This window comes from Nuphar pumila, chromosome 3, assembly GCF_984573655.1.
Source record: "Nuphar pumila chromosome 3, dmNupPumi1.hap1.1, whole genome shotgun sequence".
NCBI lineage: Eukaryota > Viridiplantae > Streptophyta > Magnoliopsida > Nymphaeales > Nymphaeaceae > Nuphar > Nuphar pumila.
In genome coordinates this window covers 27,893,182-27,916,428 of record NC_143251.1, presented here as the reverse complement: position 1 = coordinate 27,916,428, position 23,247 = coordinate 27,893,182, and the positions used below count along the sequence as shown (strand labels likewise).

General features: G+C 38.1%; 1 protein-coding gene across 1 annotated transcript; it reads right to left on the bottom strand.

Annotated features, from left to right (window-relative positions):
- Positions 1-888: 888 nt before the first annotated feature.
- LOC149842409 (Pentatricopeptide repeat (PPR) superfamily protein) lies at positions 889-4,284 on the bottom strand. The gene has a single exon (XM_090000653.1). The coding sequence runs from the start codon at positions 4,282-4,284 to the stop codon at positions 1,270-1,272; it is 3,015 nt and encodes a 1,004-aa protein (XP_089856779.1). The 3' UTR covers positions 889-1,269.
- Between the last annotated feature and the right edge of the window lie 18,963 nt (positions 4,285-23,247).

Here is a 23,247-nt window from a genome sequence, read left to right as displayed (position 1 = left end):
TATAAAACAAAGGGTAAAAACCATGAGTTTTAAAACAAGTGGTGCAAACAATAGGGGGTTTGGGCTTTCGTTTTGGATTTGGTGAGAGTCATTTGGGTCTTATCAAATCCGATCCGTTATATATATGTGTGTGTGTGTGTGATTTTTTTAGGTCTCGAATGAACCCAAATCATTTTACCTTATTGAGATTCATTTGAGTTTCAAGTATATCCAAATCTCTATTTAATTTTTATGAGATCCATTTGGGTCTCAAATGGATTCAAATAATCATTTAGTATTAATGAGATCTATTTGGGTCTCAAATGAATCCAAAATCTTGTTTATCTTTAAGAGTTTTGTTTGGGTCTTCAACGGATTCAAATCCTTAGCAGGACTCATTTGGGTCTCGGATGAATCCAAAATTCTGTTATATATAGTTTAAACTTTACTCTAACCCATTTGGATTGACCTGAATATTTCAGATATCCAAATATAGATTAATTGCAATGAATACAATGTGCTTATTCAAATAATTTGAGCTTATGCTTGAGAAGGTTGATCACAAATCCAAATACCTCATAAATTCTCAATTAAATATCAAATAATCTAAATAAATCTCAAAAAAATTGCGGCTATTACAAGTAGGCAGCAGAATGTCACCTTAGTGAAACATATATGTGCCTTCCTTAAGTCCAAGGCAATTCATTAGTCACATGGTTATGTTGGGCCTTATAGTTAATGAGTTAGAAGCACATCGATGGAAGAGGGGCTCTCCCTTCAAAATCTTTTTTTTCTTTTTGAGAGTTTGTGAGAGTTTATGCTCGTACGAAAATCATGCGAGCACCAAAAGACACACACATATATATTATATATACATAGTATGTTTGGACCAATGTGCTTTGGCTTCAAAATGTTCCCTTATTTTTTAGAATTTGTGAGAGTTTAGGGACACGTTTCCCCTCTCCCCACCACCCTCAGTTTTGGTCACAGCTGTGCTTCTTCAACCTGTAATTCTCAGCTGTGATTTGATCGTTGGTGCCAGGTTCACACTTGTGACCTACTTTTACAAGTTAAAAGGCCTCCCCTTTTACAGTTGACATTTCAGAATCACAGGCTACACATTTTTCATGTTTGTATAGCTAGTGATTCTTATGTAATTGCTATCAAGAATTACATATAGCTGAAAAAATTCAAAACCCAGCCAGAGATAAACGCAGGAAAGCTGAATGGCAAACGTATAATCTAAACAATGAAAAAGGAACTAGTTTCCTACACAATTAAGACAAGATGTTATATCCAATATTTTCTACTTCTCATTAGTGCCCATTTGGCTTGCAATACAGAACGAGCTAAATCTGGCTTACCTTCCCTGTTTAAACCATAAAAAACAGTACGGAAGTTTACAATACTCGGAAGAATTCCACCTTCTATCATCTCATAAATAAGTTGAAGGCTTTCTTCTGATCTACCAACTCTACAAAGACAATCTATGAACATTGAGTATATCTTAAAATCAGGAAAGGGGCCTTTGAGTTTCATAAGCCAGAAAACATTCCAAGCATCAAGAAATTTACCCACATCCATATAACCCCTGATCAAAGTACCGTAAGTAATGATGGTTGGTTCACAGCCATTGTCTCTCATCTCTCCCAAGACCTTTGCAACTTCCCCCATTTGCTTGGCCTTAAAATAATGAGATATCAATGAAGTATATATATGAACAGTAGGCACAAGGCCTCCCTCCTTCATCTTCCCAACCTTAGCCAATGCATCATCAGGTCTTCCTCCTCTTAAAAGACCATGAACAAGACTTCCATAGATATACTGATCAACAGCGCACCCAAGATCTTCTAGCTCATCAACCAGTGATAGAGCTTCTTCCAATCTTCCTGCCCTGCAGAGAGCTTTCATAAGCATGGAATAACCAATCTGGCTGGTGAAGCACTTTCGGCACACGGATTCCACGAAAGCCCGAGCTTCGTGCAAATTTCCAGTTTCACACAAACACAGAAGATAGGTCTCAGCCAATTCCTTATCGGGCATAAATCCAGCACGTATCATCTCCCGGAAAAGCCTGATTGCATCGTCGATGTTCCGGCCTTTTCGTTCGCAGAGGAACAGTATCAGATACTTGTATGTGCTTCCCTTAGGTTTACACTTTCCAACCTTCATCTCCTTGAATTTCTTCAATGCCATCTTCGTTAATCCTGCTCTGCCATACTGTGAAAGCATGATCGTCCATGTATCTGCTGTTGCCTCGCAACCCATCCCTACCATTTCTTCGAAGAGCTTCCTCATGTGCTTGAAATCCTTCCCGCTGCCAGATATTTTAATGGCCATGTTGTAGGTCTCTGTGGTGTACCGATAACCAGGCATCCGTGCAACCCATGAGAAAAATCTCAAGGCAGCATTTCCATGCCTTTGACAATTACGCAGAATCTCTGCAACAAGTGGGGGTGAGAACTGAATCCCACTTTTCTCTAATGCATCTTGCATTTCAATCCAACCGCAGGAAGATGACAGAACTCTACATACTTCCATGAGATCACAGTCATTAAAACCCTTATTCCTTGTTTCTTCAAACTTAGTACCAGCTCTCGATTGATCGATTTCATTGGCCTTTGAATCCATATCAGGTAATCCCTCAGATACAGCAAGAAGACCGTGAACATCATCACAGGCAGATGGACAACTAGTTGGCAAATCCGCCCCTTTGATCTCGAGTTCTCGATTGGGGAATTCATATGCTTTTACTTTCAGCTTCATTTCTTTTGTCATATTCTTGCATAACCTTCTGTTTTCCATAGAATTCAGAACCAGACGTGATAATTCATTCCCAACAGAAAACCTAGAGCTCTGCATCTCATACAAAACATTCTTAGCCACCTCGAGCTCAGAAGCTTTGCATAGCTCCTTAATGAATACCGAATAAGCCTTCTTTGTGGGCTTCAACCCTCTCATCTTCATTCCTTCAAACACTTCCAATGCCTCTGGAATGCACCCATTGCGAACGTGCCCTGCAACCAAAGCAGTCACAGCCACTACGTCAGGTTCGAGCCCATTCTCTTGCATCTCCTCATAGAGATTGCAAGCTTCTGCATACTCATTGAGATCAAAGAGACGCTGAATCACAGAAGTATACATGGAAACGGTCGGAACGAAGCCCAATTCCTTCCAATTACGCAATATCTCACGAGCTCTCGAAATCTTGCCCACTCTTAGATAACCATCAACAAGAAACTCATAGACCAATCCACCCACTGCAACGTTTTCCCTCTCCATATCGCCAACAATCTCCAGAGCATCATCGATTCTGCCCGCACGACACAATCCTTTTACCAAAATCCGAATTTTCTCTTCACCAACATCCACATTCTTAGTCCTGATCTCCCGAACCAATCCGAACGCCTCCTCAAACCTCCCCGACACGCAAAAACTCTTCAACAAGCACGAATTCACCGCATCTTCGGGCATCCCCGCAATCTTTACCATGTCCTCCGCAATCGAACGAACCGAATCCACATCACCCGACCTCGACAACCCTGTCATAAGCAGCCCATACACATAACCATCCAACTTCATCCTCTCGGAAGCCATCTCCCGATAGAACTCCGCGGCGAGCTCGATCTTCTTTCCCTCGCAAAGCGCCCTAACCAACACTGAATACAACACCTCGTCGGGCTCCACTCCGAAGCCCCTTATCTTCTCAAAGGCGAGCAGCGCCTCGCCGAGCAACCCCGCCCTCCCGTAGTGAGAAACAAGGATCGTCCACGTCTTGATGTCCCTCGCGACTGCCTCTCTGCCCATCCTATCGAGCAACTCCCTCACCAGATCGAAATCCCTCGCCTCACCGGCGATGTAGATCATCGAATTGTAGGTCGCGGCGGTGTGGCGGAACCCCGGCAGGCGAGCGGCCCAATCGAAGAAGGGAAGCGCCGATCCTCTGGCCTTGAAGCACCTCTTCAGGACCATCTCGACGATCTCCGGGTCGACGGCGAGGCTGGCGGCCGAGAGGCGGTCCTCCATCGGAACCCTAGGGTTTTCCGACAGGACGATTCCGGCGATCCGGTGGACCAGGGGGCTGACGTCGCGGAGGTCCTCCGGGAGGCCGCTGGAGGTGACCGTCGAGTAGAAACGGACGATTTTGGGGAGGAAGGAGGAACGGAGAAGGACTGCTGGATCAACATTTTTAGGGTTTACGAGGGATGTGGAGGGCAGAGGGTTAGGGTTTTGGGGAAAGGCATAGGGAAGGAATTCCCGATTCCTGGAATTGGGAGTCACGCAAAACCTTCGCGCGCACCTCATCAGCTTCTCTTCAGGAGAGCGCTCTTACATTCTTATACCATGCACTCGGATCTGAGATCCTACGATTGGGATCTTAAGATATAGGATCCGTGGATTTCCAGTCCGATTTTTTTTTCATCGTTTTAAAATGGGCACGTTTGAAAAAAAAAATGATAGGAAAAATGCAAGAAAGAAAAATCCGATACTTTTCCAACCATTGCAAACCATAAATTTTTTTTTTTGAAATGAAAGTATTTCTGACAAGTTCGCTTTTTTATAAAGAATTCTGATTTTTTTCTATCATTATTTCCTTTTGCGTTAGGGCAACCATTCACCCACAACACATCTCATGGACTTATACAAAAAGGGCTCCCTCTGTTACACCCCCAAATTTTCCGACGTGAAAGGCTTGAAAGAAGGACCGTAAGTAGGGGTGGGCATTGGGCCTGCCCGAGCCCATTTAGAGTTCGGCCCGTTGGGCTTTAAGTGCAGCCCAACCTATTCACTAACGGGTCAGGTTTTGGCATGGTTCTTAATGAGCTCGGGTTTGAAGAGCAGCCCATGACCTGACCCATTGGAATAATGGGCCAATGTGTAGCGGGTCGGGCCAACCCAAACCCAACTAATTAGTGTACCTAATTAGGTAATAATAATAATTAACAAATTCTTATGTACCCAACTAATTGCCTTTCAAGTTTTCATAAAATTAATGCAACTAATTAGGTAAATAATATTAGTTACCAAGTTATTATGCAATTAATTAATTTTTAAAATTTTATATTATTGAAAATAGCGTAGGCCCGTCAGGCCAGCCTGGTAGACTGCGGGCCGACCCGGACCCGACCCACATATATAACGGGTCGGGATTCAGGCCAGTAGCTAACAAGCTCGAGCCTAAAACCTTGACCCAAACCTAACCCATGGCAGGCCGGGTCGACTTGGCCCATCAGAGTCTGCTTGACTCGTTGCCCACCCCTAATCGAAAGGTAGGTATGAATTTACAATGGGTGAACATTGCAATTTGAGTATGACGAACTCAAGATGATCGAACCTATATTTTTTGGGTTGTGAAACCTGTGTGACATGTGTTAGGGGTGCTAAACCCTGACTGACGCGATGGGAGGAGGTCCGAGGTTTCTCAATGGTTGCTACTAGAGCGAAACAATAAAAAACAGAGTCAAATTGTTAATTGGATAGATCCGGTTAGGGATCGATATATAACACCATAGATTTTTGGACCTTTTATAAAAGGGATTTATTTAATAATTATGAGTTTTTTCATTGGGATTTGTTCTTTATATTGATGAATAAGGGTTTTTCATTGCAATCAGATAAAAAAATGGTGGAATATGGGTTCAGATCATATCTATTTTGATTTGGGGACAATCATTTTTTAGGATGTTTATGGGTATTTTTGGCAAAGGGCATGCTTATAAATTTTGAGATAGGTGTAGGGCATTTTAGTCATGGGGATATGCTTGAAATTTGCTAAATAGGGGTTAGTTTTTATTGAAGATAACAATTTGATAATAAGATTTGCAAATAAGGGCATTTTTTTATGGTTGAGACTTGCTGGGTATTAGATCTGGTTGGGCTAGTGTGGTCTTTTCAGCTTGGGCAGTCTTCGATGGGTGTCAAGTGGCCCCACCCTTTTTTTTCAGCCATGTAACCCCCACTGGTTTTTATGTTGGTTTAATGGTGTTGTTTTTCCCTTAACCCTATATTTTCCCCTTAATCTCTCTTTTCTCTCTCACTCTCTCAATCGAACCCTCTCGATTGTATGCTTTTCTCTCTGGACCTCACCCATACGCCCCCTCTCCTCCCTCACCCGCGAGCTCCCTCTCCTCTCGTTGGTGGAGCTGGACCTATGGAGTGGTTGTGGTAGAGCATTTTTCAGTGGTGTTGGAGCTCTTCAAAAGGAGAGGCGATTCCTGATTGATTTTCGAGCTTAAGATTGTTGTGACCACAATTTTGTGTTGATGGTTCGTTGCTTTGGGCAATTAAGAGGTATGATCCATAACTCCATATTTTGCTTGCTGGTACACAACATATACGTAGGAAAGTATGTGTTTGGAATAGAAAATAATGTTTGATTGCTTTATTTCTAACATGACTATAAGAAAAGATGAATTTGAAAGTAGTTTGAGACTTTAGCATGTTAAACCATGTTTAGTTTGAGATTGTGGTCTATTTTGAATAAATTCATGCTTAGATTTCTGAGTGCAACATGCTTGTGATTGCTTCATGCTTAGAATTTTGTTGGTTCAGGTGATGGGATGTTATTAGAAGGATTCATGCTTTGATATTTTGGTTTCTAGCATGATCTTGCATGTTATGAAGTCATATGCGATGTTGATTCAATGAAAATTTAAGAAAACTTATGTAGATCAGTTTGGGACACCCCTAGGAATGTTGGAAAAGATTTTTAGACACTTTGGATGTGTAGTTTCCTATGTTTCGGTCTTCCAAAGATTGAAAAATTGATTTTGTTGTTGTCAGGAGTCGACTCCTGTTATTGGTTTTGTTTGGTTGGCCGCAGGGGTTAACCCCTGGGGCCAACCCTTTGAAATTTAAGAGTTGACCCCTTCTTATGCAGAGTCAACCCTTGTGGTTGCCAAGGCTGACCCCTGCAGGGAAGTCTTGACTCCTGTGTTTAAAGGGTCGACTCTTGTAGTGGGTGGGTTGACTCCTGTGTTTATAAGAGGCAACCTCTGCAGTGGATAGTTGACTACTGTTGAGTGTCGGTTGACCCCTACAGTACCTAAGTTGACTCCTAAGGGGTCTGAGTTGACTCTAATGCTTGTGAATTGGCTTCTTTTAGAGTTTTTAGTGCAGATTGATGCTAGTGAGCTTAAGATCTGAGGGATCCAACCCGATACGATTGTGGTGTGGCCTGTGGGACCCTATTTAGTTGGTGTTGGAGGTTTTATGCATGACTTTTGCCTTCGTATTAGGTATTTTGGTTGAGGGTTGACTCCTACAGGTCAAAGGTTGACTCCTCTATATTATGAGTTGACTCTCCAGTGTAAGGGTCGACTCTTGTAATGCCAAAGTTGACTCTTGGATATGCAAAGCTTGGTTTCCTCATGTTGGAACTTGGGTGTTTATCTGAGATTCCAATTGGAGCTTTGCATCATGCTTTGTCTGATGGATAGGCTTGTGTTGTTGAGCACATAAGTCATGGTATATGTACGGTGATGCACTAGTGAGTTTGGTGGTCTAAGGAGGGACTCATTTCATGTTGAGATGCATGGGTGGTACGCAAGCATGTGTGATGTGGTGCATATGGATGTGGATGCGTGAGATACAATGGTTGTTGAACGTATTGCAAGTGGAGCAATACATATTTATGGAAGTTTGTAGTTATGTTTGAAGTGCAAGTATGACATTACATGATCTGAATAGGCATAAGTATTGGTATTTGAGGTTTGTATTACAAGTGTAGAAATACATAACTATTGATATTGATGAGTATGAACTCGATTTGTCGGGTATTGACCCATATGTGTATGATCTGTGTTGGATTTTGATTTGTGGTACCGAGCGGGTATCTTGAATTGGCCTTTGTGTTGATTGTTGTTGTGTGTACCACATCTTGGCCCATACCCAAGTATCGGGATTATATATTATGGTGTTTAGTTGTCTGTACTTAAGTGTACATAAACGTGTTATTTTTGTGGCTTGTACCAGAGGGATACTGTGAGCTTTGACATTTAGTGTCAATACCTAGAGCATATAATATTTTGTTGGTTATATATCATTTTTGTGGCAATAGTTGTGTCTTGACCAAGATACTGGCACCATGATGGTATGATACATGAAGCTTTTGCTCACGTTGCCTTAACCACGAGAATATGATGCATAGATGTATGTTATGCTATAGTTATGAGCTTGTGGCAATTGATTTGCGCCATTAGAGACAATAAGCCTTGTTGATTAATCTTTTCTTGTATTGAGATGATTCATACTCACCTTTATATGGCTTGAGTTTGGAAGTCTGTGCTGAGACTATCCTAGAGTTTATCCTTTGAGTTTGAGATTGTTGGATTTGAGGTCGACACCAATGAGTGATTGTCGACTCTCATCTTGTGTTGTGTAGCCTATGAGTCAACCCCTATAATGGAAGGGTTGACTTCTCTGTGTTTCAGATTGTGGTTAGACATGAAGGTCAACTTCTGAGAGTGTAGGGTCGACTCTTCTAGTGTTAGTATTTGAGTTTGAGCCTTGGTATGCTTTCCAACCGTAGATGCTTGTGATGCTAGTCTTGTAATTTGTAGTGAGTGTTAGATTACACTGAGACATGTTGTAGTTTCATCCCACTTTACTTTGATGTTTTCAGGTGTTGTAGGTGGGCAAATGGTACAATACAGACGACTCAATGGTTTTTGAGACACTGGACCTGTGACTGCTTGTGGGAGTTGGTTTTGATTTTTGTACTCTATCGTGTACAATTGTTGTGGTTTATAAACTCATATATTGTTAAATAAATAAAAAACATTTTTTTGACAAACCTTATGTATGGGATCTAAAAATGTTTTGGGTATTGACCAGGTGACAAAATAGTATGTTAGGTTTGGCTTAAGGTTGGTGCCAAAATGGTACATGTGAACATAGTTATGTTGACCTATAGCTGGTGTCGTAATGGTACGTTGATAAAATGATGATTTTTCAAGGATGCACAAAGATTTAAATATTTGAGATCCATGTTTGGAACCCGTGTTTCAAAAAAGGGTTTTAAAGGAAAAAAGTCTTCCACTGAGCTTGCCATTTGAAAAAAAAAATCTTAAAAATAATATTTCAAAAATAAAGAAAAAAATTTTGGGCGTCACACGATAAGCGGTTCAGGTATGGTTTTCAGTCCAAAGTTGAAGAAACCTACTCCAAGGGTTATAGGATGACCTAGGGACATGTGTAAGGGCCTGATCTAGGTTCTGAACAAAGAAAAAGGCTGCTAACAATCACTGGTTACTTGTTTAAGGAAACCATATAAATTAGGTACCCATTCAAAGGTCAAATCAATGTGATTCGAACCTTAGGACAATCTTCTCAAGAGAATGGCAATCAAGGCCAAAATGCAAGCAACCAGAGAACCACTACAAAAATATCAAACTCAAATGAAAATGGGTATGGCGGCAACCCAAAATGGTCCAGAGACTGAAGGTTCATAAAGTTCAAGCAAGCTCAGTCACAAGTTCTAGGTCTTCTACTGCGTGATGGTTTGATGAAGTTGCCTAAGGTGTCAGATCCACCACAGATAAATGAAGAAGACTCATCAAAATACTACTAATATCATAGAGTTATGGGCCATGACACTGAAGAATGTATTGTCCTCAAGCACATCATAAGAGACAATATTGAAAACGGTAAGCTACTTTTCAATAAAGAATAATAGAATCAAGGCAACAATGACATGGGCATCTTGAAAGAGTCCTTCCCACATCACAACATAAAAGAAAGGGTCCAAGCTTGGAAACCAAAAAAGAATTGGCTTTCAGACCATTAAGCTAGAACCACAAACCAACACGGTGATTTGCATTCCTCAAGTACTCACTTACAATACTAGTTATTATCAACGACATGTGGATCCTCAAATCTACTACCAAGGAGGGAAGAGAGTAGAAGAAAGACAAATTCTTTGAGAGAAACAAAAAATCTCACAGAAGAACCTTAAGATAAGTGTAATTCACCTGGACCCACCAAACAATAATTATACCAAGGTTCCTCCCCTTGCATCCTATGACATAATCACAAAAGATGGCAACCTGCAAGTACTCTCTCTTAGGAAGAGCTTCCCATGAGGTGATATGAGTCATGTCACACACTCAAAGAAGGCCTACAAGCCAGAAGTCCTAATAAAAGTGTCACTCTTAATGCCTTATCAAACCACTTCACAACCAAAGTTCAGTAACAAAGCCATCGAGAAATCCAAAGAGACAGAAAAAGGAAAGTATAGTATTGAGTATCAATTGACCAAGACACCTGTTAATGTCTAAATATTTGAGCTAATAAAGGTTTCTAACAAGTTCTGAAAGGCAGTAGAAGGGATTCAGAGGAAGGACAAAGTGCTCCCCAACACACAACCTGAAGGTTTAGAAGCCTTAATTTCTCAAGTCATGACTCAGATGTCACTTACCTTCTCAGATGACGATGTGCCAAAGCCTATGACACCTCACACCATGGCCCTGTACATTATTGTGCAAATTAAGGGCATGTCAGTCACTATTAGTCAGATAGATAGTGGTGGAGGGATAAACAAATGTTCACTCATTGTTGTCAAAAGGTTGGATATCCCAAAATTTGAGCTAGGGAAGCATGTGATCTATATCAACAAGTATGATGGCAACACCACAACAATAATGGAGACTGTGATATTCGATGTGGCAATAGGTCTCATTATTTAAAAACTCTTTCACGTGGTGGATGTGCCAACCTCATACAACATGTTGTTAGGGAGATCCTGGACTAATGACCTTAAGGTCTTCCCTTTCACATTTCACCAATGCATCAAAATACCGTGGCAAGATCAGATTGTGATGGTGTATGCAGATGACCCTACCATCAGAACGATACAACCCATGTTGTCCATACCCAAGAAAAAAAACTGACAAGCTAACTGTTTGGTAAAAAAAAACCCTCCTCAAGCTCAATTATGAGTATAACATCATCCAGTTCAGACCAAGTATCAGTTATAAACTTCTCCAAAAGGCATGAGGTCTTCATGTTTAAAGGAAGGATAAATGACTCTTGTCTCAAAGGTCACCCCAATATCAACATGTGCTAAAATATTTTTATGGATAGAGAATTGCCTTGTACATGAAGTACCATATAACACCTGCGATTTTTATGTAATTTAACTTTTAAATTCAAGCAAATTCAAGAGTTTAAGTTGAATGAGGACTCTAATTAAATCTGTTATGAGTCATCGATCTCATAGGAGATCTGATTCGACAATTTTGGATTTTGGTTGGTTAAAAAAAATATAATTTCTTGATTTTTTTTTATTTTAAACTATTATTAAATTAAGTCTCAAGTTATGAAGAACATTGCAAAAATAATTATAAAATTTAAAATATGTGAACTAAACAAGAAAGTAAATAATTTGTATATGTTTAGATTATGGATATTAGATTTGGATCTAAATCCTAGCATTTAGGTCCAATATAAATTTGAACCTTAAATTAGGTAGTTGATTTAACTAATGGTATTTGGATCAAACCCAATTAAGTCAGATATAATTCATGATATTTTGATATAATTAGGGATGGATTGGGTTGGATATAACATGATATTTGGATCCAATCTCATTGGATTGAGCCATAGAGTGGGACACTCTGAACAACATCATTAGTGTTTCAACAAAAACTTTGATTGATCGGTGACTAACCTATTAAATCTGAATTGACCTTGATGTTCTTAATTTCAAGGGCATCAAAATTGACTATGTGCATGCCCAAATTAGTATTTATTTGAACGTTTATCATTGACTGAAGTTCATGTATAATTGTAGGCCAAAATTTAATGTTTTTTCGAGGATAACTAATTTTTTTTGTAAAGTCATGCGCGTACAATTAAATCTAAGACTACCACGATGATCTACATTTCAAGGACTATCAAATCGACTATTTAAACATCAAATTTTGTTGAGTATTTGGGTCTATAGTCCTCCCAAAAGTTTACCCTCTCACTTAAGCTCAAGACAGGATAAAAAGTCTCCACCTTTCTTTTCTAGCTTAATTAATTTCAAAATCTAATGAATTAGGACTTATAATTTATTTTCTTGTTTTATTAATAAAAAAATCAATAAATATTAACCTTTTATATTAGATATATGACTCTTACCTAAGCCCATCTATAAATAGAAGTCCTCGTGAGGAGAATTAACAAGGTTAGTTCTCCCTCCCTCTCTCATTTTTATTTGAATTCTCTAATCTTTCTTTGCTCCATCTTCTTCTTTCTTCTTCTTGGAGTTTTTTCAACAGCCATTAAAGCTACTCCAAGGTTTGAAGACAAGAGATGAAGGTCATAGTTCATTTGAGAATTCAATTAAGGTAAGTACATCGATCGCATAGACATAGATATATTAAAATGTATGAAATATGCATAGAGACGATTTTTAGATCTGAACCAATGAGGATCAGACCTTGAAACACCTCTATAATATTGGTTTTCAATTTAGAGAACACATTTTTGGTGAATTCATGTCACCTTATAATAAAAAAGAAAAACAGTTTTCAAAATTGGACTATTTTCGGGCTTTCAATATAAAAAATGATTTGAGAAAACTCATTTTATTGTTATTTGTTAAATCTTATTTATTCCAGCATGATTAAGATAATAATATTAGATTATATTGATGAAATATAAGTTCTAAAAGTTTTAAAATTTTGATATATGCTTGAATCCATATTTTTGTATGTCAAACCATTTTTGAAGAAGGTTTTGGCGAAATGTTTTAGGGTTTTGATGTTTTATGATAAAAAAAGTCAATATGAGCATACATGGTAGTTTAGTTTATGTTTAGCATGATTAATAAGCATGTTATTGCATAAATAAACCACGATTTCATGTTTTTTAAAGTTTCTTCTGATTCTTGAATAGATGAAACTTTATTTGAGATATTCCATAAATATTTTATGATTCTTGGAAGATGGATGTTAGTGTTTTAGCAAGTTTAGAATAAATATGATCAAAGATGTGTTGTATGATACTGTAAATATGTTTAGAGCATTGAAAATCATGATTGAATGAAATATACTATGATTTTTGTTCTTGTTTAATGGATCTTGCATGAGTTTGAAATCTTGGATATTCTGACCAGTTTAAAAAAAATGATATCTTTAATAAAATCAAGTCAATAAATAAAAATAAAAATACTAGAGTGTTTTACACATCTAGGGCTTGAATTTAAAATATTGTTTTGTTCTGTTTAGGTCAATTTTTAGCTAAAATGTCCATTGTTATAGAGCACTAGTTTTCTACCCTATCAGTAAGATTGTTCTGACCAGAGATTTTTCAAAGTTCTAAAAACCCAATCAAAATTGATCAAAATAAATTATGAAAAATCTGAATGAAAGTTAACATCTTGTAAAATGGTTTTTGCCAAAATATTTTTTTGTAAGTCTTGGAAAATTTTTCTATTCGGAATGAATTTCTTCAATTGATAGGAAATGTCTTATATTTTTCCTGAATAGGGTTGAGTCCCAAAATTTTCCTAATTTTATTATGACTGGTTTTATAGTTTTGTTTCTTGGACTGTGTTCCTGAGATGTTGGGGCAGACCTAATTAAATTGTGACAGTGAAATTCAATTCTTGTGATTTTTGGTGGATTTTTCAAAATCGGGTTAATAAAGTTCCGAACTGCATAGTATAACATGTGTTGGTGCCTACTTGTGTTTTACTTTGTGCAACATGATTATGGATGCTTATATTAGAATTTGGTCTCATATGCATATTGATTAAATGTATTTCATATTATTCTTGATTGATAATCATTCATTTGACAAGCATGTTAATGAACATTATGCATCATAAGGCATGATCAGTGTAAAATAATTGGTTACACATGTTTTTTGTTTGCTGAAGCATAATCATAATTGCATATATATGCAGCCTTTATGTATGCATGTGGGCATATGATATGGTAATAATTATGTGTGATATGAGCATGTGTATGGTTTAAGTGTGACTCTGGGCTCGGTGGAACCTATGGGTGCTTGTAGTGTACCAAGAATAAGATTTATCCATGCACATAATCACATAATTACAGCGTGGAGGCTGTGCTTAAGGTGTGAACTGCGAGCTGTTTGAAATGATCAGAACAGACTTATGTTATGGAATCTCTAGTGTGAATATTGGGCTTGTGAGCCCGTGTGTGTTGTGAGCATATGAAAATTAATTCATGAGCTTTAATAATTAATTAACACCCATGACCAACTCATACCTGAACCACTTTAGAGAGAGTGGTGGTACACACGATTGGTTAACCATTGTTGATTTTTTGAGAGCGCGACATCCCTTTTGGTCCCTAGTCTCTGGTCGCAGGGATTCAGACTACCTTGTATCCTACGTGGTATGTCCAGAATATTTGCAAAGTAGGAATCATTTTTGTGCTGGCCGACTAGGAGATTCTCTCGCTCACAGATTGCTCTAGTGGAACCTCTGCGGAAAGTCGCAAATTCTTAAATTCAATGAGGTTAATAAAATACATGCATAATAAATCCCTCATTTGGATTTGTTGAATTAGAGTTAGGAACCCAAGAGTGTACCTTGAGAGTAAAGAAAAGAGAAAGAAAAGAATCAAAAATGAAAATCATTGCAATATTTTAGTTTATGCATGAATTGTTAATTCATTAGGATGATGTATTGTAGCATATTTATTCTGAAAATATGAATGCAAGCATGATTAATTGTGTAAATGTAAATTATGCTTAATTCTGATATGTTATGTTGCATGATTTAGATGTTATCTAAAAATGTGTCAATGCTTATTTCTGTGATTGAAATATGTTTGCGTTCATGTGTTTTGGTGTTATCTACTAAGGTTGTGGTTTAATGCCTTTACTTTTAATATTTCAGGCAATGAGTAGGCTAGAGGGTGATGATAGGAAGACTCGGGGTGGTGTCAAGAGGGTCATTGTTCTTTAAGGCTGTTGAGGGGACTTGATACATTTTGTTATTTGATTATTTTATTAAGTCTTTTAACTCAGATAATGTTTGAGACTAATATTTGATTTCTTTAATGCAAACTATGGTTTGATTCAGTTATTATAGTCTTACATGTATGTGTTGTGTCTATAACCCACCTAGAGCTTTAACTGAACTTAAAAAGAGTTTTTATCGTGTTGTTAAAAATCGTGTAAAGGGATTTAAAAAAAAAATCTCTAAAATTTCAGTTTAAAATTTTTGATCATTACATATCAACCTTTTAAAGGACTAAGAAAAAACCAACAAAGGATAGGAGCACCTTTCATAGCAGCACCCAAGGTAGAAACTCAAGGTCTTTGCTATAAGAGGCCAAGAGGGAAGCAATATCAAGAAGAGCTCACATGGGTCCTCAGATAATACTTCAAAAAGAGGTCCACCACCATGAGCTCAACAAGGGATCTCATTACATCAAATAATATAGGATTGATACTTTCCTTGGATGAGCTCAACCTTAAATCTCAAAAGTTGACCAACAATCTAAACTCTTCTATCTCTCCCTCTTAAGAAGATCAAAACACTCAGAGCGAGACAACGACAAGTCGGGGTAGAACTACAACGATATGAAGAAAAAATGACCTCATGCATGGGTCATCATCCCACAAGCACAGGTAAGCCTTCAAAACTTGAATTTTGTAAAATAGTCTTTTGAAAAGCCCAAAAAATACAAATAAAAAAAAAGTAAAAAATCTTAAAAGATAGAAAAAGTTTAAAAATCCAAAAACAAAATCAAATCATTTCAAAAGTCTAAAAAAATTGAAAAACCAAGAAAATCCAAAAAACTTTTCTTTTTTGTTATATAAGTTATCGCATTAATTGCAAGAGCATGTTATTCTTATTGAAAAGGTTAAGTCAGCTTTTGTCAAACTCCCTCTTTGTCTTCTTCAACCTATCTAATGATGTGTTTTTCATCAAAATCATGTAGGGATGAGTCAAGAGAGTTTGAACCTAAGCGTGAAACTAAGATAGAGGATAGCACAGAGTTACCCGTATTTAAGTCTCTTTAAAAAGTAAAAAACTCTTCCTCGTTAGATGAGAGAATGCCTTTAGAAGCCGAGCATGCAAACAATTATGGGATGAGGAGGATAGAGTGTCATTATCCAATGCATGTGATTGAGTGATTATTTAAGGTTGGGGTTCATCCTCAAACGGATCCACCACAATGGTAGCAACCCTTTAAGGAAATATCACCCAAACTGAGAGGGTCTGTATATGGTAAAGAAGGTTCTTCACAAAAATTCATATTGGCTCATCAATGCCAATGAGGTCGAGCTATCAAATCCGATCAATGCATCACATCTGAAAATATATCATCCATGATCGTGTTTTTTTTCAAAATGATCTTTCTTTAAAGCGTGTCCTTGCACACAAAAGCCTATCACATAGGACATCCAAGTCTTAGGAAAAGATAAGGTAGTGATACAATAAGATTAAGGTATTTTAATCAAATTATTCTAGCCTATGAAACTACAAGGATAAATTATAGGGGCGTGAGATTATCATCAATGCATAAGTGCAAATCCTTTGGAAGCCCTCATAGGCAACCAAGTTTCTAGGAAAGAGTTAGGTATTAAATACTTTCAATGCTGATCTACTTCACAGATTGGTCTCGTAAGAAGTATTTTCTTTTATCTCAATAGAAAAAACAATGAAAAAATATGCAAAAAAGAAAAAGGGCACAAAATAAAAAAAACCAAAATGCTAACACCTACTTCGAGTCTATGGTGTGGTGGTAAGATCCAATCATGAGATTGCCTTGGTGGTAGAGTTTGGAATATACAATGACGAGTTAGGAGAAAATTAATACTTATCGCTAGATTTATGGTGTGGTGGCAAACTCTAGATATATGACTACTTTAGAGGGTAGAGGTTGAAATAGAAAAGTGTGTGCTAGGAGAAAGTCAATATTTACCTTTGGACCTATGGCAAGGTGACAAACTCTGGTCATATAGCTTTTGGAGGTAGAAGTTAGATAGATAGTGATATCCCTCTTCGACTGGATATCCATGAGACTCATGGTTGTTAGATCTCAGGTCAAAGAATGACAGAAATGAGAAATAAATCATTTTTGAGCTAAAAACAAAGACTTTATGAAACTTACCTAGGGTCACACAAGAGTCTAGTCATAAGGATCCTAGGATTGAGGTGTGCGTGAAGAACTCTCTCCACTTGCATCCTAAGACATCTAGTTTAGGTGCCTCTAACTCCTCTCTCTTGGGCAAGATGCCTCAAATATGACTGATCCTGAGTAAGGGCACATAAGGCTTGTGTCACCCTGTTATGATACACCTCCCTCTCACAGCCCAACAATGGAATGACGAAGAGGGCATAATGACATAACTATGCCAGAAGTGTCAGTGGTGACTCTTGTCAGGGAACTCTACCATGTCTGTGAACCCACTAGTTTGTCATTATGCTTATTATTTACAACTATGCATGGGTAGAGGTGTAGGATTCACTGTATTTGTACTCAAAATCTGTTTATAAAAAATTTGTTTTTTTTTTTATAAAAATTACAAACACATCAAAAAATCAAATTGAGCTTAAAAGGCACGAACGAGAGCTACATCCCTCTTGGGCTACCCTTGCAAGAAGCCCAACATTTTATTTCTCATATACAAGTAACGTAGTCAATGAGACCCAAGAGTTGGTGCAAGTTAATATCAAGTAAGCAATCATAAGAATGTGCAACCTACACAACAACCATCGGAGTCGTCAACTCCTCCTCCTGAGTCAGGTTCAATATCCAATCATTTTAAAATTGGCTCAAACTCATTCAGTGAGACTCAAAACGATCTTGATAACCTAGTTGTCTCTAAACTGGCCCAACTTCATTCGATGAGACCCAAATGGTCTCCATGACCCAATTATACCTGAACTGGCCCTACTTTGTTTGACAAGACCCAAACAGTTACCATAACCCAGTTCACCTTTTAAACATTGGTTCTACCTCATTTGGTGAGACTCCAAACAATCTCCACAACAAAGTTGTTTTTCAAAAAAAACAAGCTTGACCTTGTTTGGCAAGACCAAACAATCTTCATAACACAGTTGTCATGGAACTAGATTGATTTCGTTCGACGAGACCCAAACAGTCTCCATAACCCAGTTCACCTTTCAAACACTGGCCTGACCTCATTCAACGAGACCTAATGGTTTTCAAAAGTTGGCTCAGCTTCATTCGGCAAGACTTAGATGACCTCTACAACCCAGTTTACCTTTTAAAACAGGCACCACCTTGTTAGATGAGACTCAAATAGTCTCCTCAACCCATTGGCTTTAAAAATCTGCCCTGGCCTTATTCAACAAGACCAAATACGGTCTCAACAAATTAGTTGTCCTAAAAAACTGGCCCAACCTCGTTTAGCGAGACCCAAACAGTCTCGATAACCTAGTGGTTGCTAAAATTGGTTGATCCCACTAAGGGGTATATATTTTTTGTCATAAATAGAATCACATTAGATTAATGACAAAGAGCTATATCTATAGACTCCCAATTTTTTCCAAGATGTCCAAACAACTAAGCTCTTTTGAGAAAATATGCTCTCAAGGTTCAAAGATCGGGATTTGAAAAAGAAAAATCATAATATTAGAAAAAAAAACAAATATCCATGTTTATCTCTAGAACAACATACTAGAGTGTTGTCCCAGGGCAAGATGACTGACTGGAGTGTTGTTCGAATGTAGGAAGATACACTAGAGTGTCGTCCCAGAAAAGGACAAGACTAGTGTACCATCTCAGACAGGACTACACTCTAGTGTACCATCTCAGGTGAGGACAACACACTAGAGTGTCATCCCAGGGCAGGACAACACACTAGTGTCGTCCCAGTGTAGGACGATACTCTAGTGTGTGTGTTATCACAGGGCAAGAGGCTAGATTGGAATGTCGTTCGAAGGTAGGATGGCACCTTGATATGTCGTTCTAAGGACAAACAGGGATATTTGGGTTTTTTTCATGTAATTATGATTTTTCTTTTTTCAAATCCCGATCTTTGAACCCTAAGAGCACGTTTTCTCCAAAGAGGTTAGCATTTTGGATATCTTAGAAAAAAAATTGAGTGTACCATCAAACTACAAACTCTCCAAAAAAAACTGCCATACCTTCATCCAGCTACCCCAAGTGGCCGAGGTCGGTCCCCTAATGTCTAGCAATAGGCCAGCCATTTAGAGGGCCCTGCAACATGTATTTGGATCTAATGAAGTTGATCCAAGTTGTGCGACGATCATCCTTAAGAATAAGCCACCACCATTTACATAAAAGTGCTTTATTCCTATGCTGCAACTTAGGAATGCCCAGACCTTCTCTCGACTTAGGGAGGGTAACCACATCCCACCCTACTAAGGACTTCTTCAGATTGGGTAGGGCACCCGACGAGAGGAAGGGACTAATCAGTAATTACCTTTTCCACCTGACGCTCCATCTTTGGTAGGATGAATATCGACATGGAATAGAGCATAAAGAGTACCTTATCAACATGATCCTACCCGCAAATGAGAGATATCTGGCCTTCTATGGATGAAGCTTCTATGATATACGATCGATCTGAGTTATTGAGAGGGAGTCCCAAGTAAGTTGTAGCAAGGGAGACAAAGGGGCAACCAAAAATTTTAGTGGCAGCCATGACAGTTGATCGATCTGAGTTAAAAGTAGTGATGGAGAATTTGGACTCATTGATATGAAGCCCAGGCACAAGCGAAAAACTGTTCAGGATGAGTGTCGCTATAAGTCATTTGTGCCACAGAAGCCTCTCCAAAAATCAGTACATCATCAGCAAACTGAAGAATAGTGAAAGGAAACTAGATCAATGAAATCGATAGAGATCGCATTCCTAAATATAATTGCCAACACTTGGGCTGCGATGTCAAAGAGTCGTTCAACTGATCCATTTTACTGAATAGCAAGAGGCATTTGAGATTAAATCTTCAATTCATTTAACCCATGCATTTCAAAGTATTGAAGACATAGTCCAAGGCCTTTTAAGGGTCGCCCCTGCCCTTCGCTCGAGGTAGGCTGTCGTATACAGCTACTCCTGTATGCCTGTATATAAATGCGCTTGTGTTGGTGTCATGGAGTCAACAATGCTTGTAAAATCAATAGAATATGGTCAATGTGTAAATTCCGCAAAGTCACCATGTTTTGTCACAATTGTGGTAGAAAAAACAAAGTTCTATCTGTCATTAAAAAATTGTTGGTGATTAATTAACATAGATTGGTTGACGACATCTAACATTATCATCAAATGAACCATTAATATAGAAAAGTAGAAACTTTATGCAATTTTTTATTGGAATATTTTTCACAAATGTCAGCCAGTGGGAATTTATGCTTGCCAATGTATGGTGAATGCCTAATCATGTCATTGGACTATATTCTCTTTTTTAGTTTCAAATTCTAACTATAGAAATGTAATTTGCTTGATTTTATAGGGATAAGCTCTTAGAGCGTTCCATTTCTACACATAAGTGGGCTTTTATATACAACAACAACAACAACTACGCCTTCATCCCAAAACAATTGGGGTCGGCGATATGAACCAACAAAGAAAATCATTCTGGGTCTTCCACATGAATCCTTCTCCTCCATTCATTTCTATCCAATGCCATGTCCTCGGTGAGGTTCAAAGCATTCATATCCTTTCCTATCACCTCCATCCATGTCTTCCTAGGCCTACCCCGACCTCTTTTAACTAATATATTTTTCCATTTCTCCATCGTTCTAACTGGAGCATCATTAGGCCTTCGTCGAATATGTCCAAACCACCATAAATGATTCTCTCTCATCTTATTTTCAATGGGTGCAACGCCTACCTTCTTACGTATCTCCTCGTTCCGAATCTTATCTTTTATTGTATTTGCACACATCCATCTCAGCATACGCATCTCAGCTACACTCATTTTTTGAATATGATGTCTCTTGGCAGCCCAACATTCCGTACCATATAGTAAAGCGGGCCTAATAGTCGTCCTATAAAACTTTTCCTTCAACCGCAATGGCATTCTACGATCGCACAACACTCCAATTGCACTCTTCCATTTCATCCACCCAACCTTTATCCTATGATTTACATCTCCATCAATTTCTCCATACTTTTGAATGATAGATCCCAAATATTTGAAAGAATCATCCACCGGTATTTCTTGCTCACCAAGCTTCACTACACTCCCACCTCTATTTCGTTGCTTACTAAATCGACATTCCATGTATTTTGTCTTACTCTTACTCAACTTAAAACCTCTTGCTTCCAATGTCTGTCTCCATAATTCTAATTTAGCATTAACCCCAGCTCTAGACTCATCAATCAAAACAATATCATCAGCAAACAACATACACCACGACACATTTTCTTGAATTGATCTCGTAAGCTCATCCATCACTATAGCAAATAGGAAAGAGCTTAAAGCAGATCCTTGATGTAACTCAACCGTTATAGAAAAATTGGTTGTCACCCCCTCCATAAGTGCGGACATTGGTACTACTCCTTCATACATATCTTTAATATGATTTTTATATGGTTTAAAAAAATCATGGTCTAAAATTTTTATAAAATTTGAGATTTCAATATTTTTTAAACATGATCTTGGTGTCAATTCCTAATAAATCGACCATGCCTTTGATAAATAATGCAAGAGGCTGACACTGGCAGGATATGAACCTAAATTATCGGTCTAACGGTTAAAGCTCCATACACACTAAGAAAAAACCACTTATGGCATTACATTTGTAAGGTTACATGCATACCATAAGAAAATAAAAAAATACAACCCGGCAGGATCAGCTGCAAGGACACTGCACAAATGCAATGAGCCTGTCAGAGCAGGGCCAACGGCATTTTGATGGTGATCAGGTGCAGCAGCACATTGCCTTCTTGCAATGTGATTGCAGTTCATCCGGTCATCAGAAGTTCCCAACACATTAAATAGTAACAAGCAACAACCAATGGGGCCTCCGCGTGATAGGTAGGAGCTGTCAGTGGACGTCTCCTTTTGGTGAGAGGTTGCAGGTTCAAAACTATGGTACGTTGCTTAACTGGTGGGTCTGCCTGACCCGAGCTTGCCTTTAAAATAAAAATAAAAAGTGAAGACCGACACACCATCGGGGGGCTTCTCTGGTCTGGCATGAGCTGTTCGTGCACGTCACCTTGTTTTGGAACGTTGCAAGTTCGAATAGGTTGAGTAACTGGTAGGGGTCTGCCTACTAACCTCAGCTTTCTCTGTAAAAAAAAAAAAAGTGGCCACCGACACAGCCACATGCACATTTATTACTTTGTTTATTGGTTTCTTTATAAACCACGTATATTGTCTATAATTACAAAAAGGGGTTATCTTGTATGCCTTTTCACCAAAAATAACTTGAAACACTGCACGTTTCGTTGTTTTGCCAAGAGCGAACGATGAACAAGAAGCCAAATAGCCTCGAAAACAACACGAAGAGTCTTTTTCCTATTATTTTTTTACTTCTTCTTGACATTTTTTATACCTTTCAAGCCCTTTACTTAACGTTTCCCAACTTAATGCCTACCCGCGAGAAAACATTTCTCAAGCCCAGAATGGGATACGAATGAGCTAAAAGGCATCAGAAAGTCATATCTAAATGAGAGCAGATCAGGTGATCTGTCAAATCACTTTAAGAAAGTGAATTGACATCTTCACCGTCCATTGCTTCATCGCACAAAGACCTCATGGTCTAGTGTACATTGTGGACGGTGAGGATGATAAATCACTGCTCTCCCTACCCGAGTTAAAGCTTTTTGGAAAATTTAATCAAAGGGCTTTTATTTTGTCCTTGATTCCCAACGACATTTACGTTTTTTTGAATTTTCTGGTTGCCAAACTGAGACCTGAGGTTTATAATAAATTAGTTTTGATAGACGTCATGGGCATCAACCTGAGGTCTCTATTTGGTAGTTTTCAGGAAACCTATATCCCATATCAGAAAATTCAAAGTGAGCCATTTTTGCAATTAGGAGCGATGCCAAATGAAAATTTTCATCAGTTCTATTTTTTGGGAATATATATTTAATATAATCTATCGTTAATTTCATGATCCAAGTTATTTTAATTCAAACTAACCTTGTAGTTGTATTCAGTATTCAGTGGAAAGCGACCTTTGAATCGTATCTTTTATGAAAAAACATATATTTTTTTAGTTGAAGAAATTAATGCTTTATGGTTGGTGATTGAAATTAGCAAAAAAAAAAAACATGTAAAAAGGTCGGGTTTTGATAATTCAAAAGTCGGTTCTCACTGAAAAAGAATGTACATCACATCCATGGAGTCAA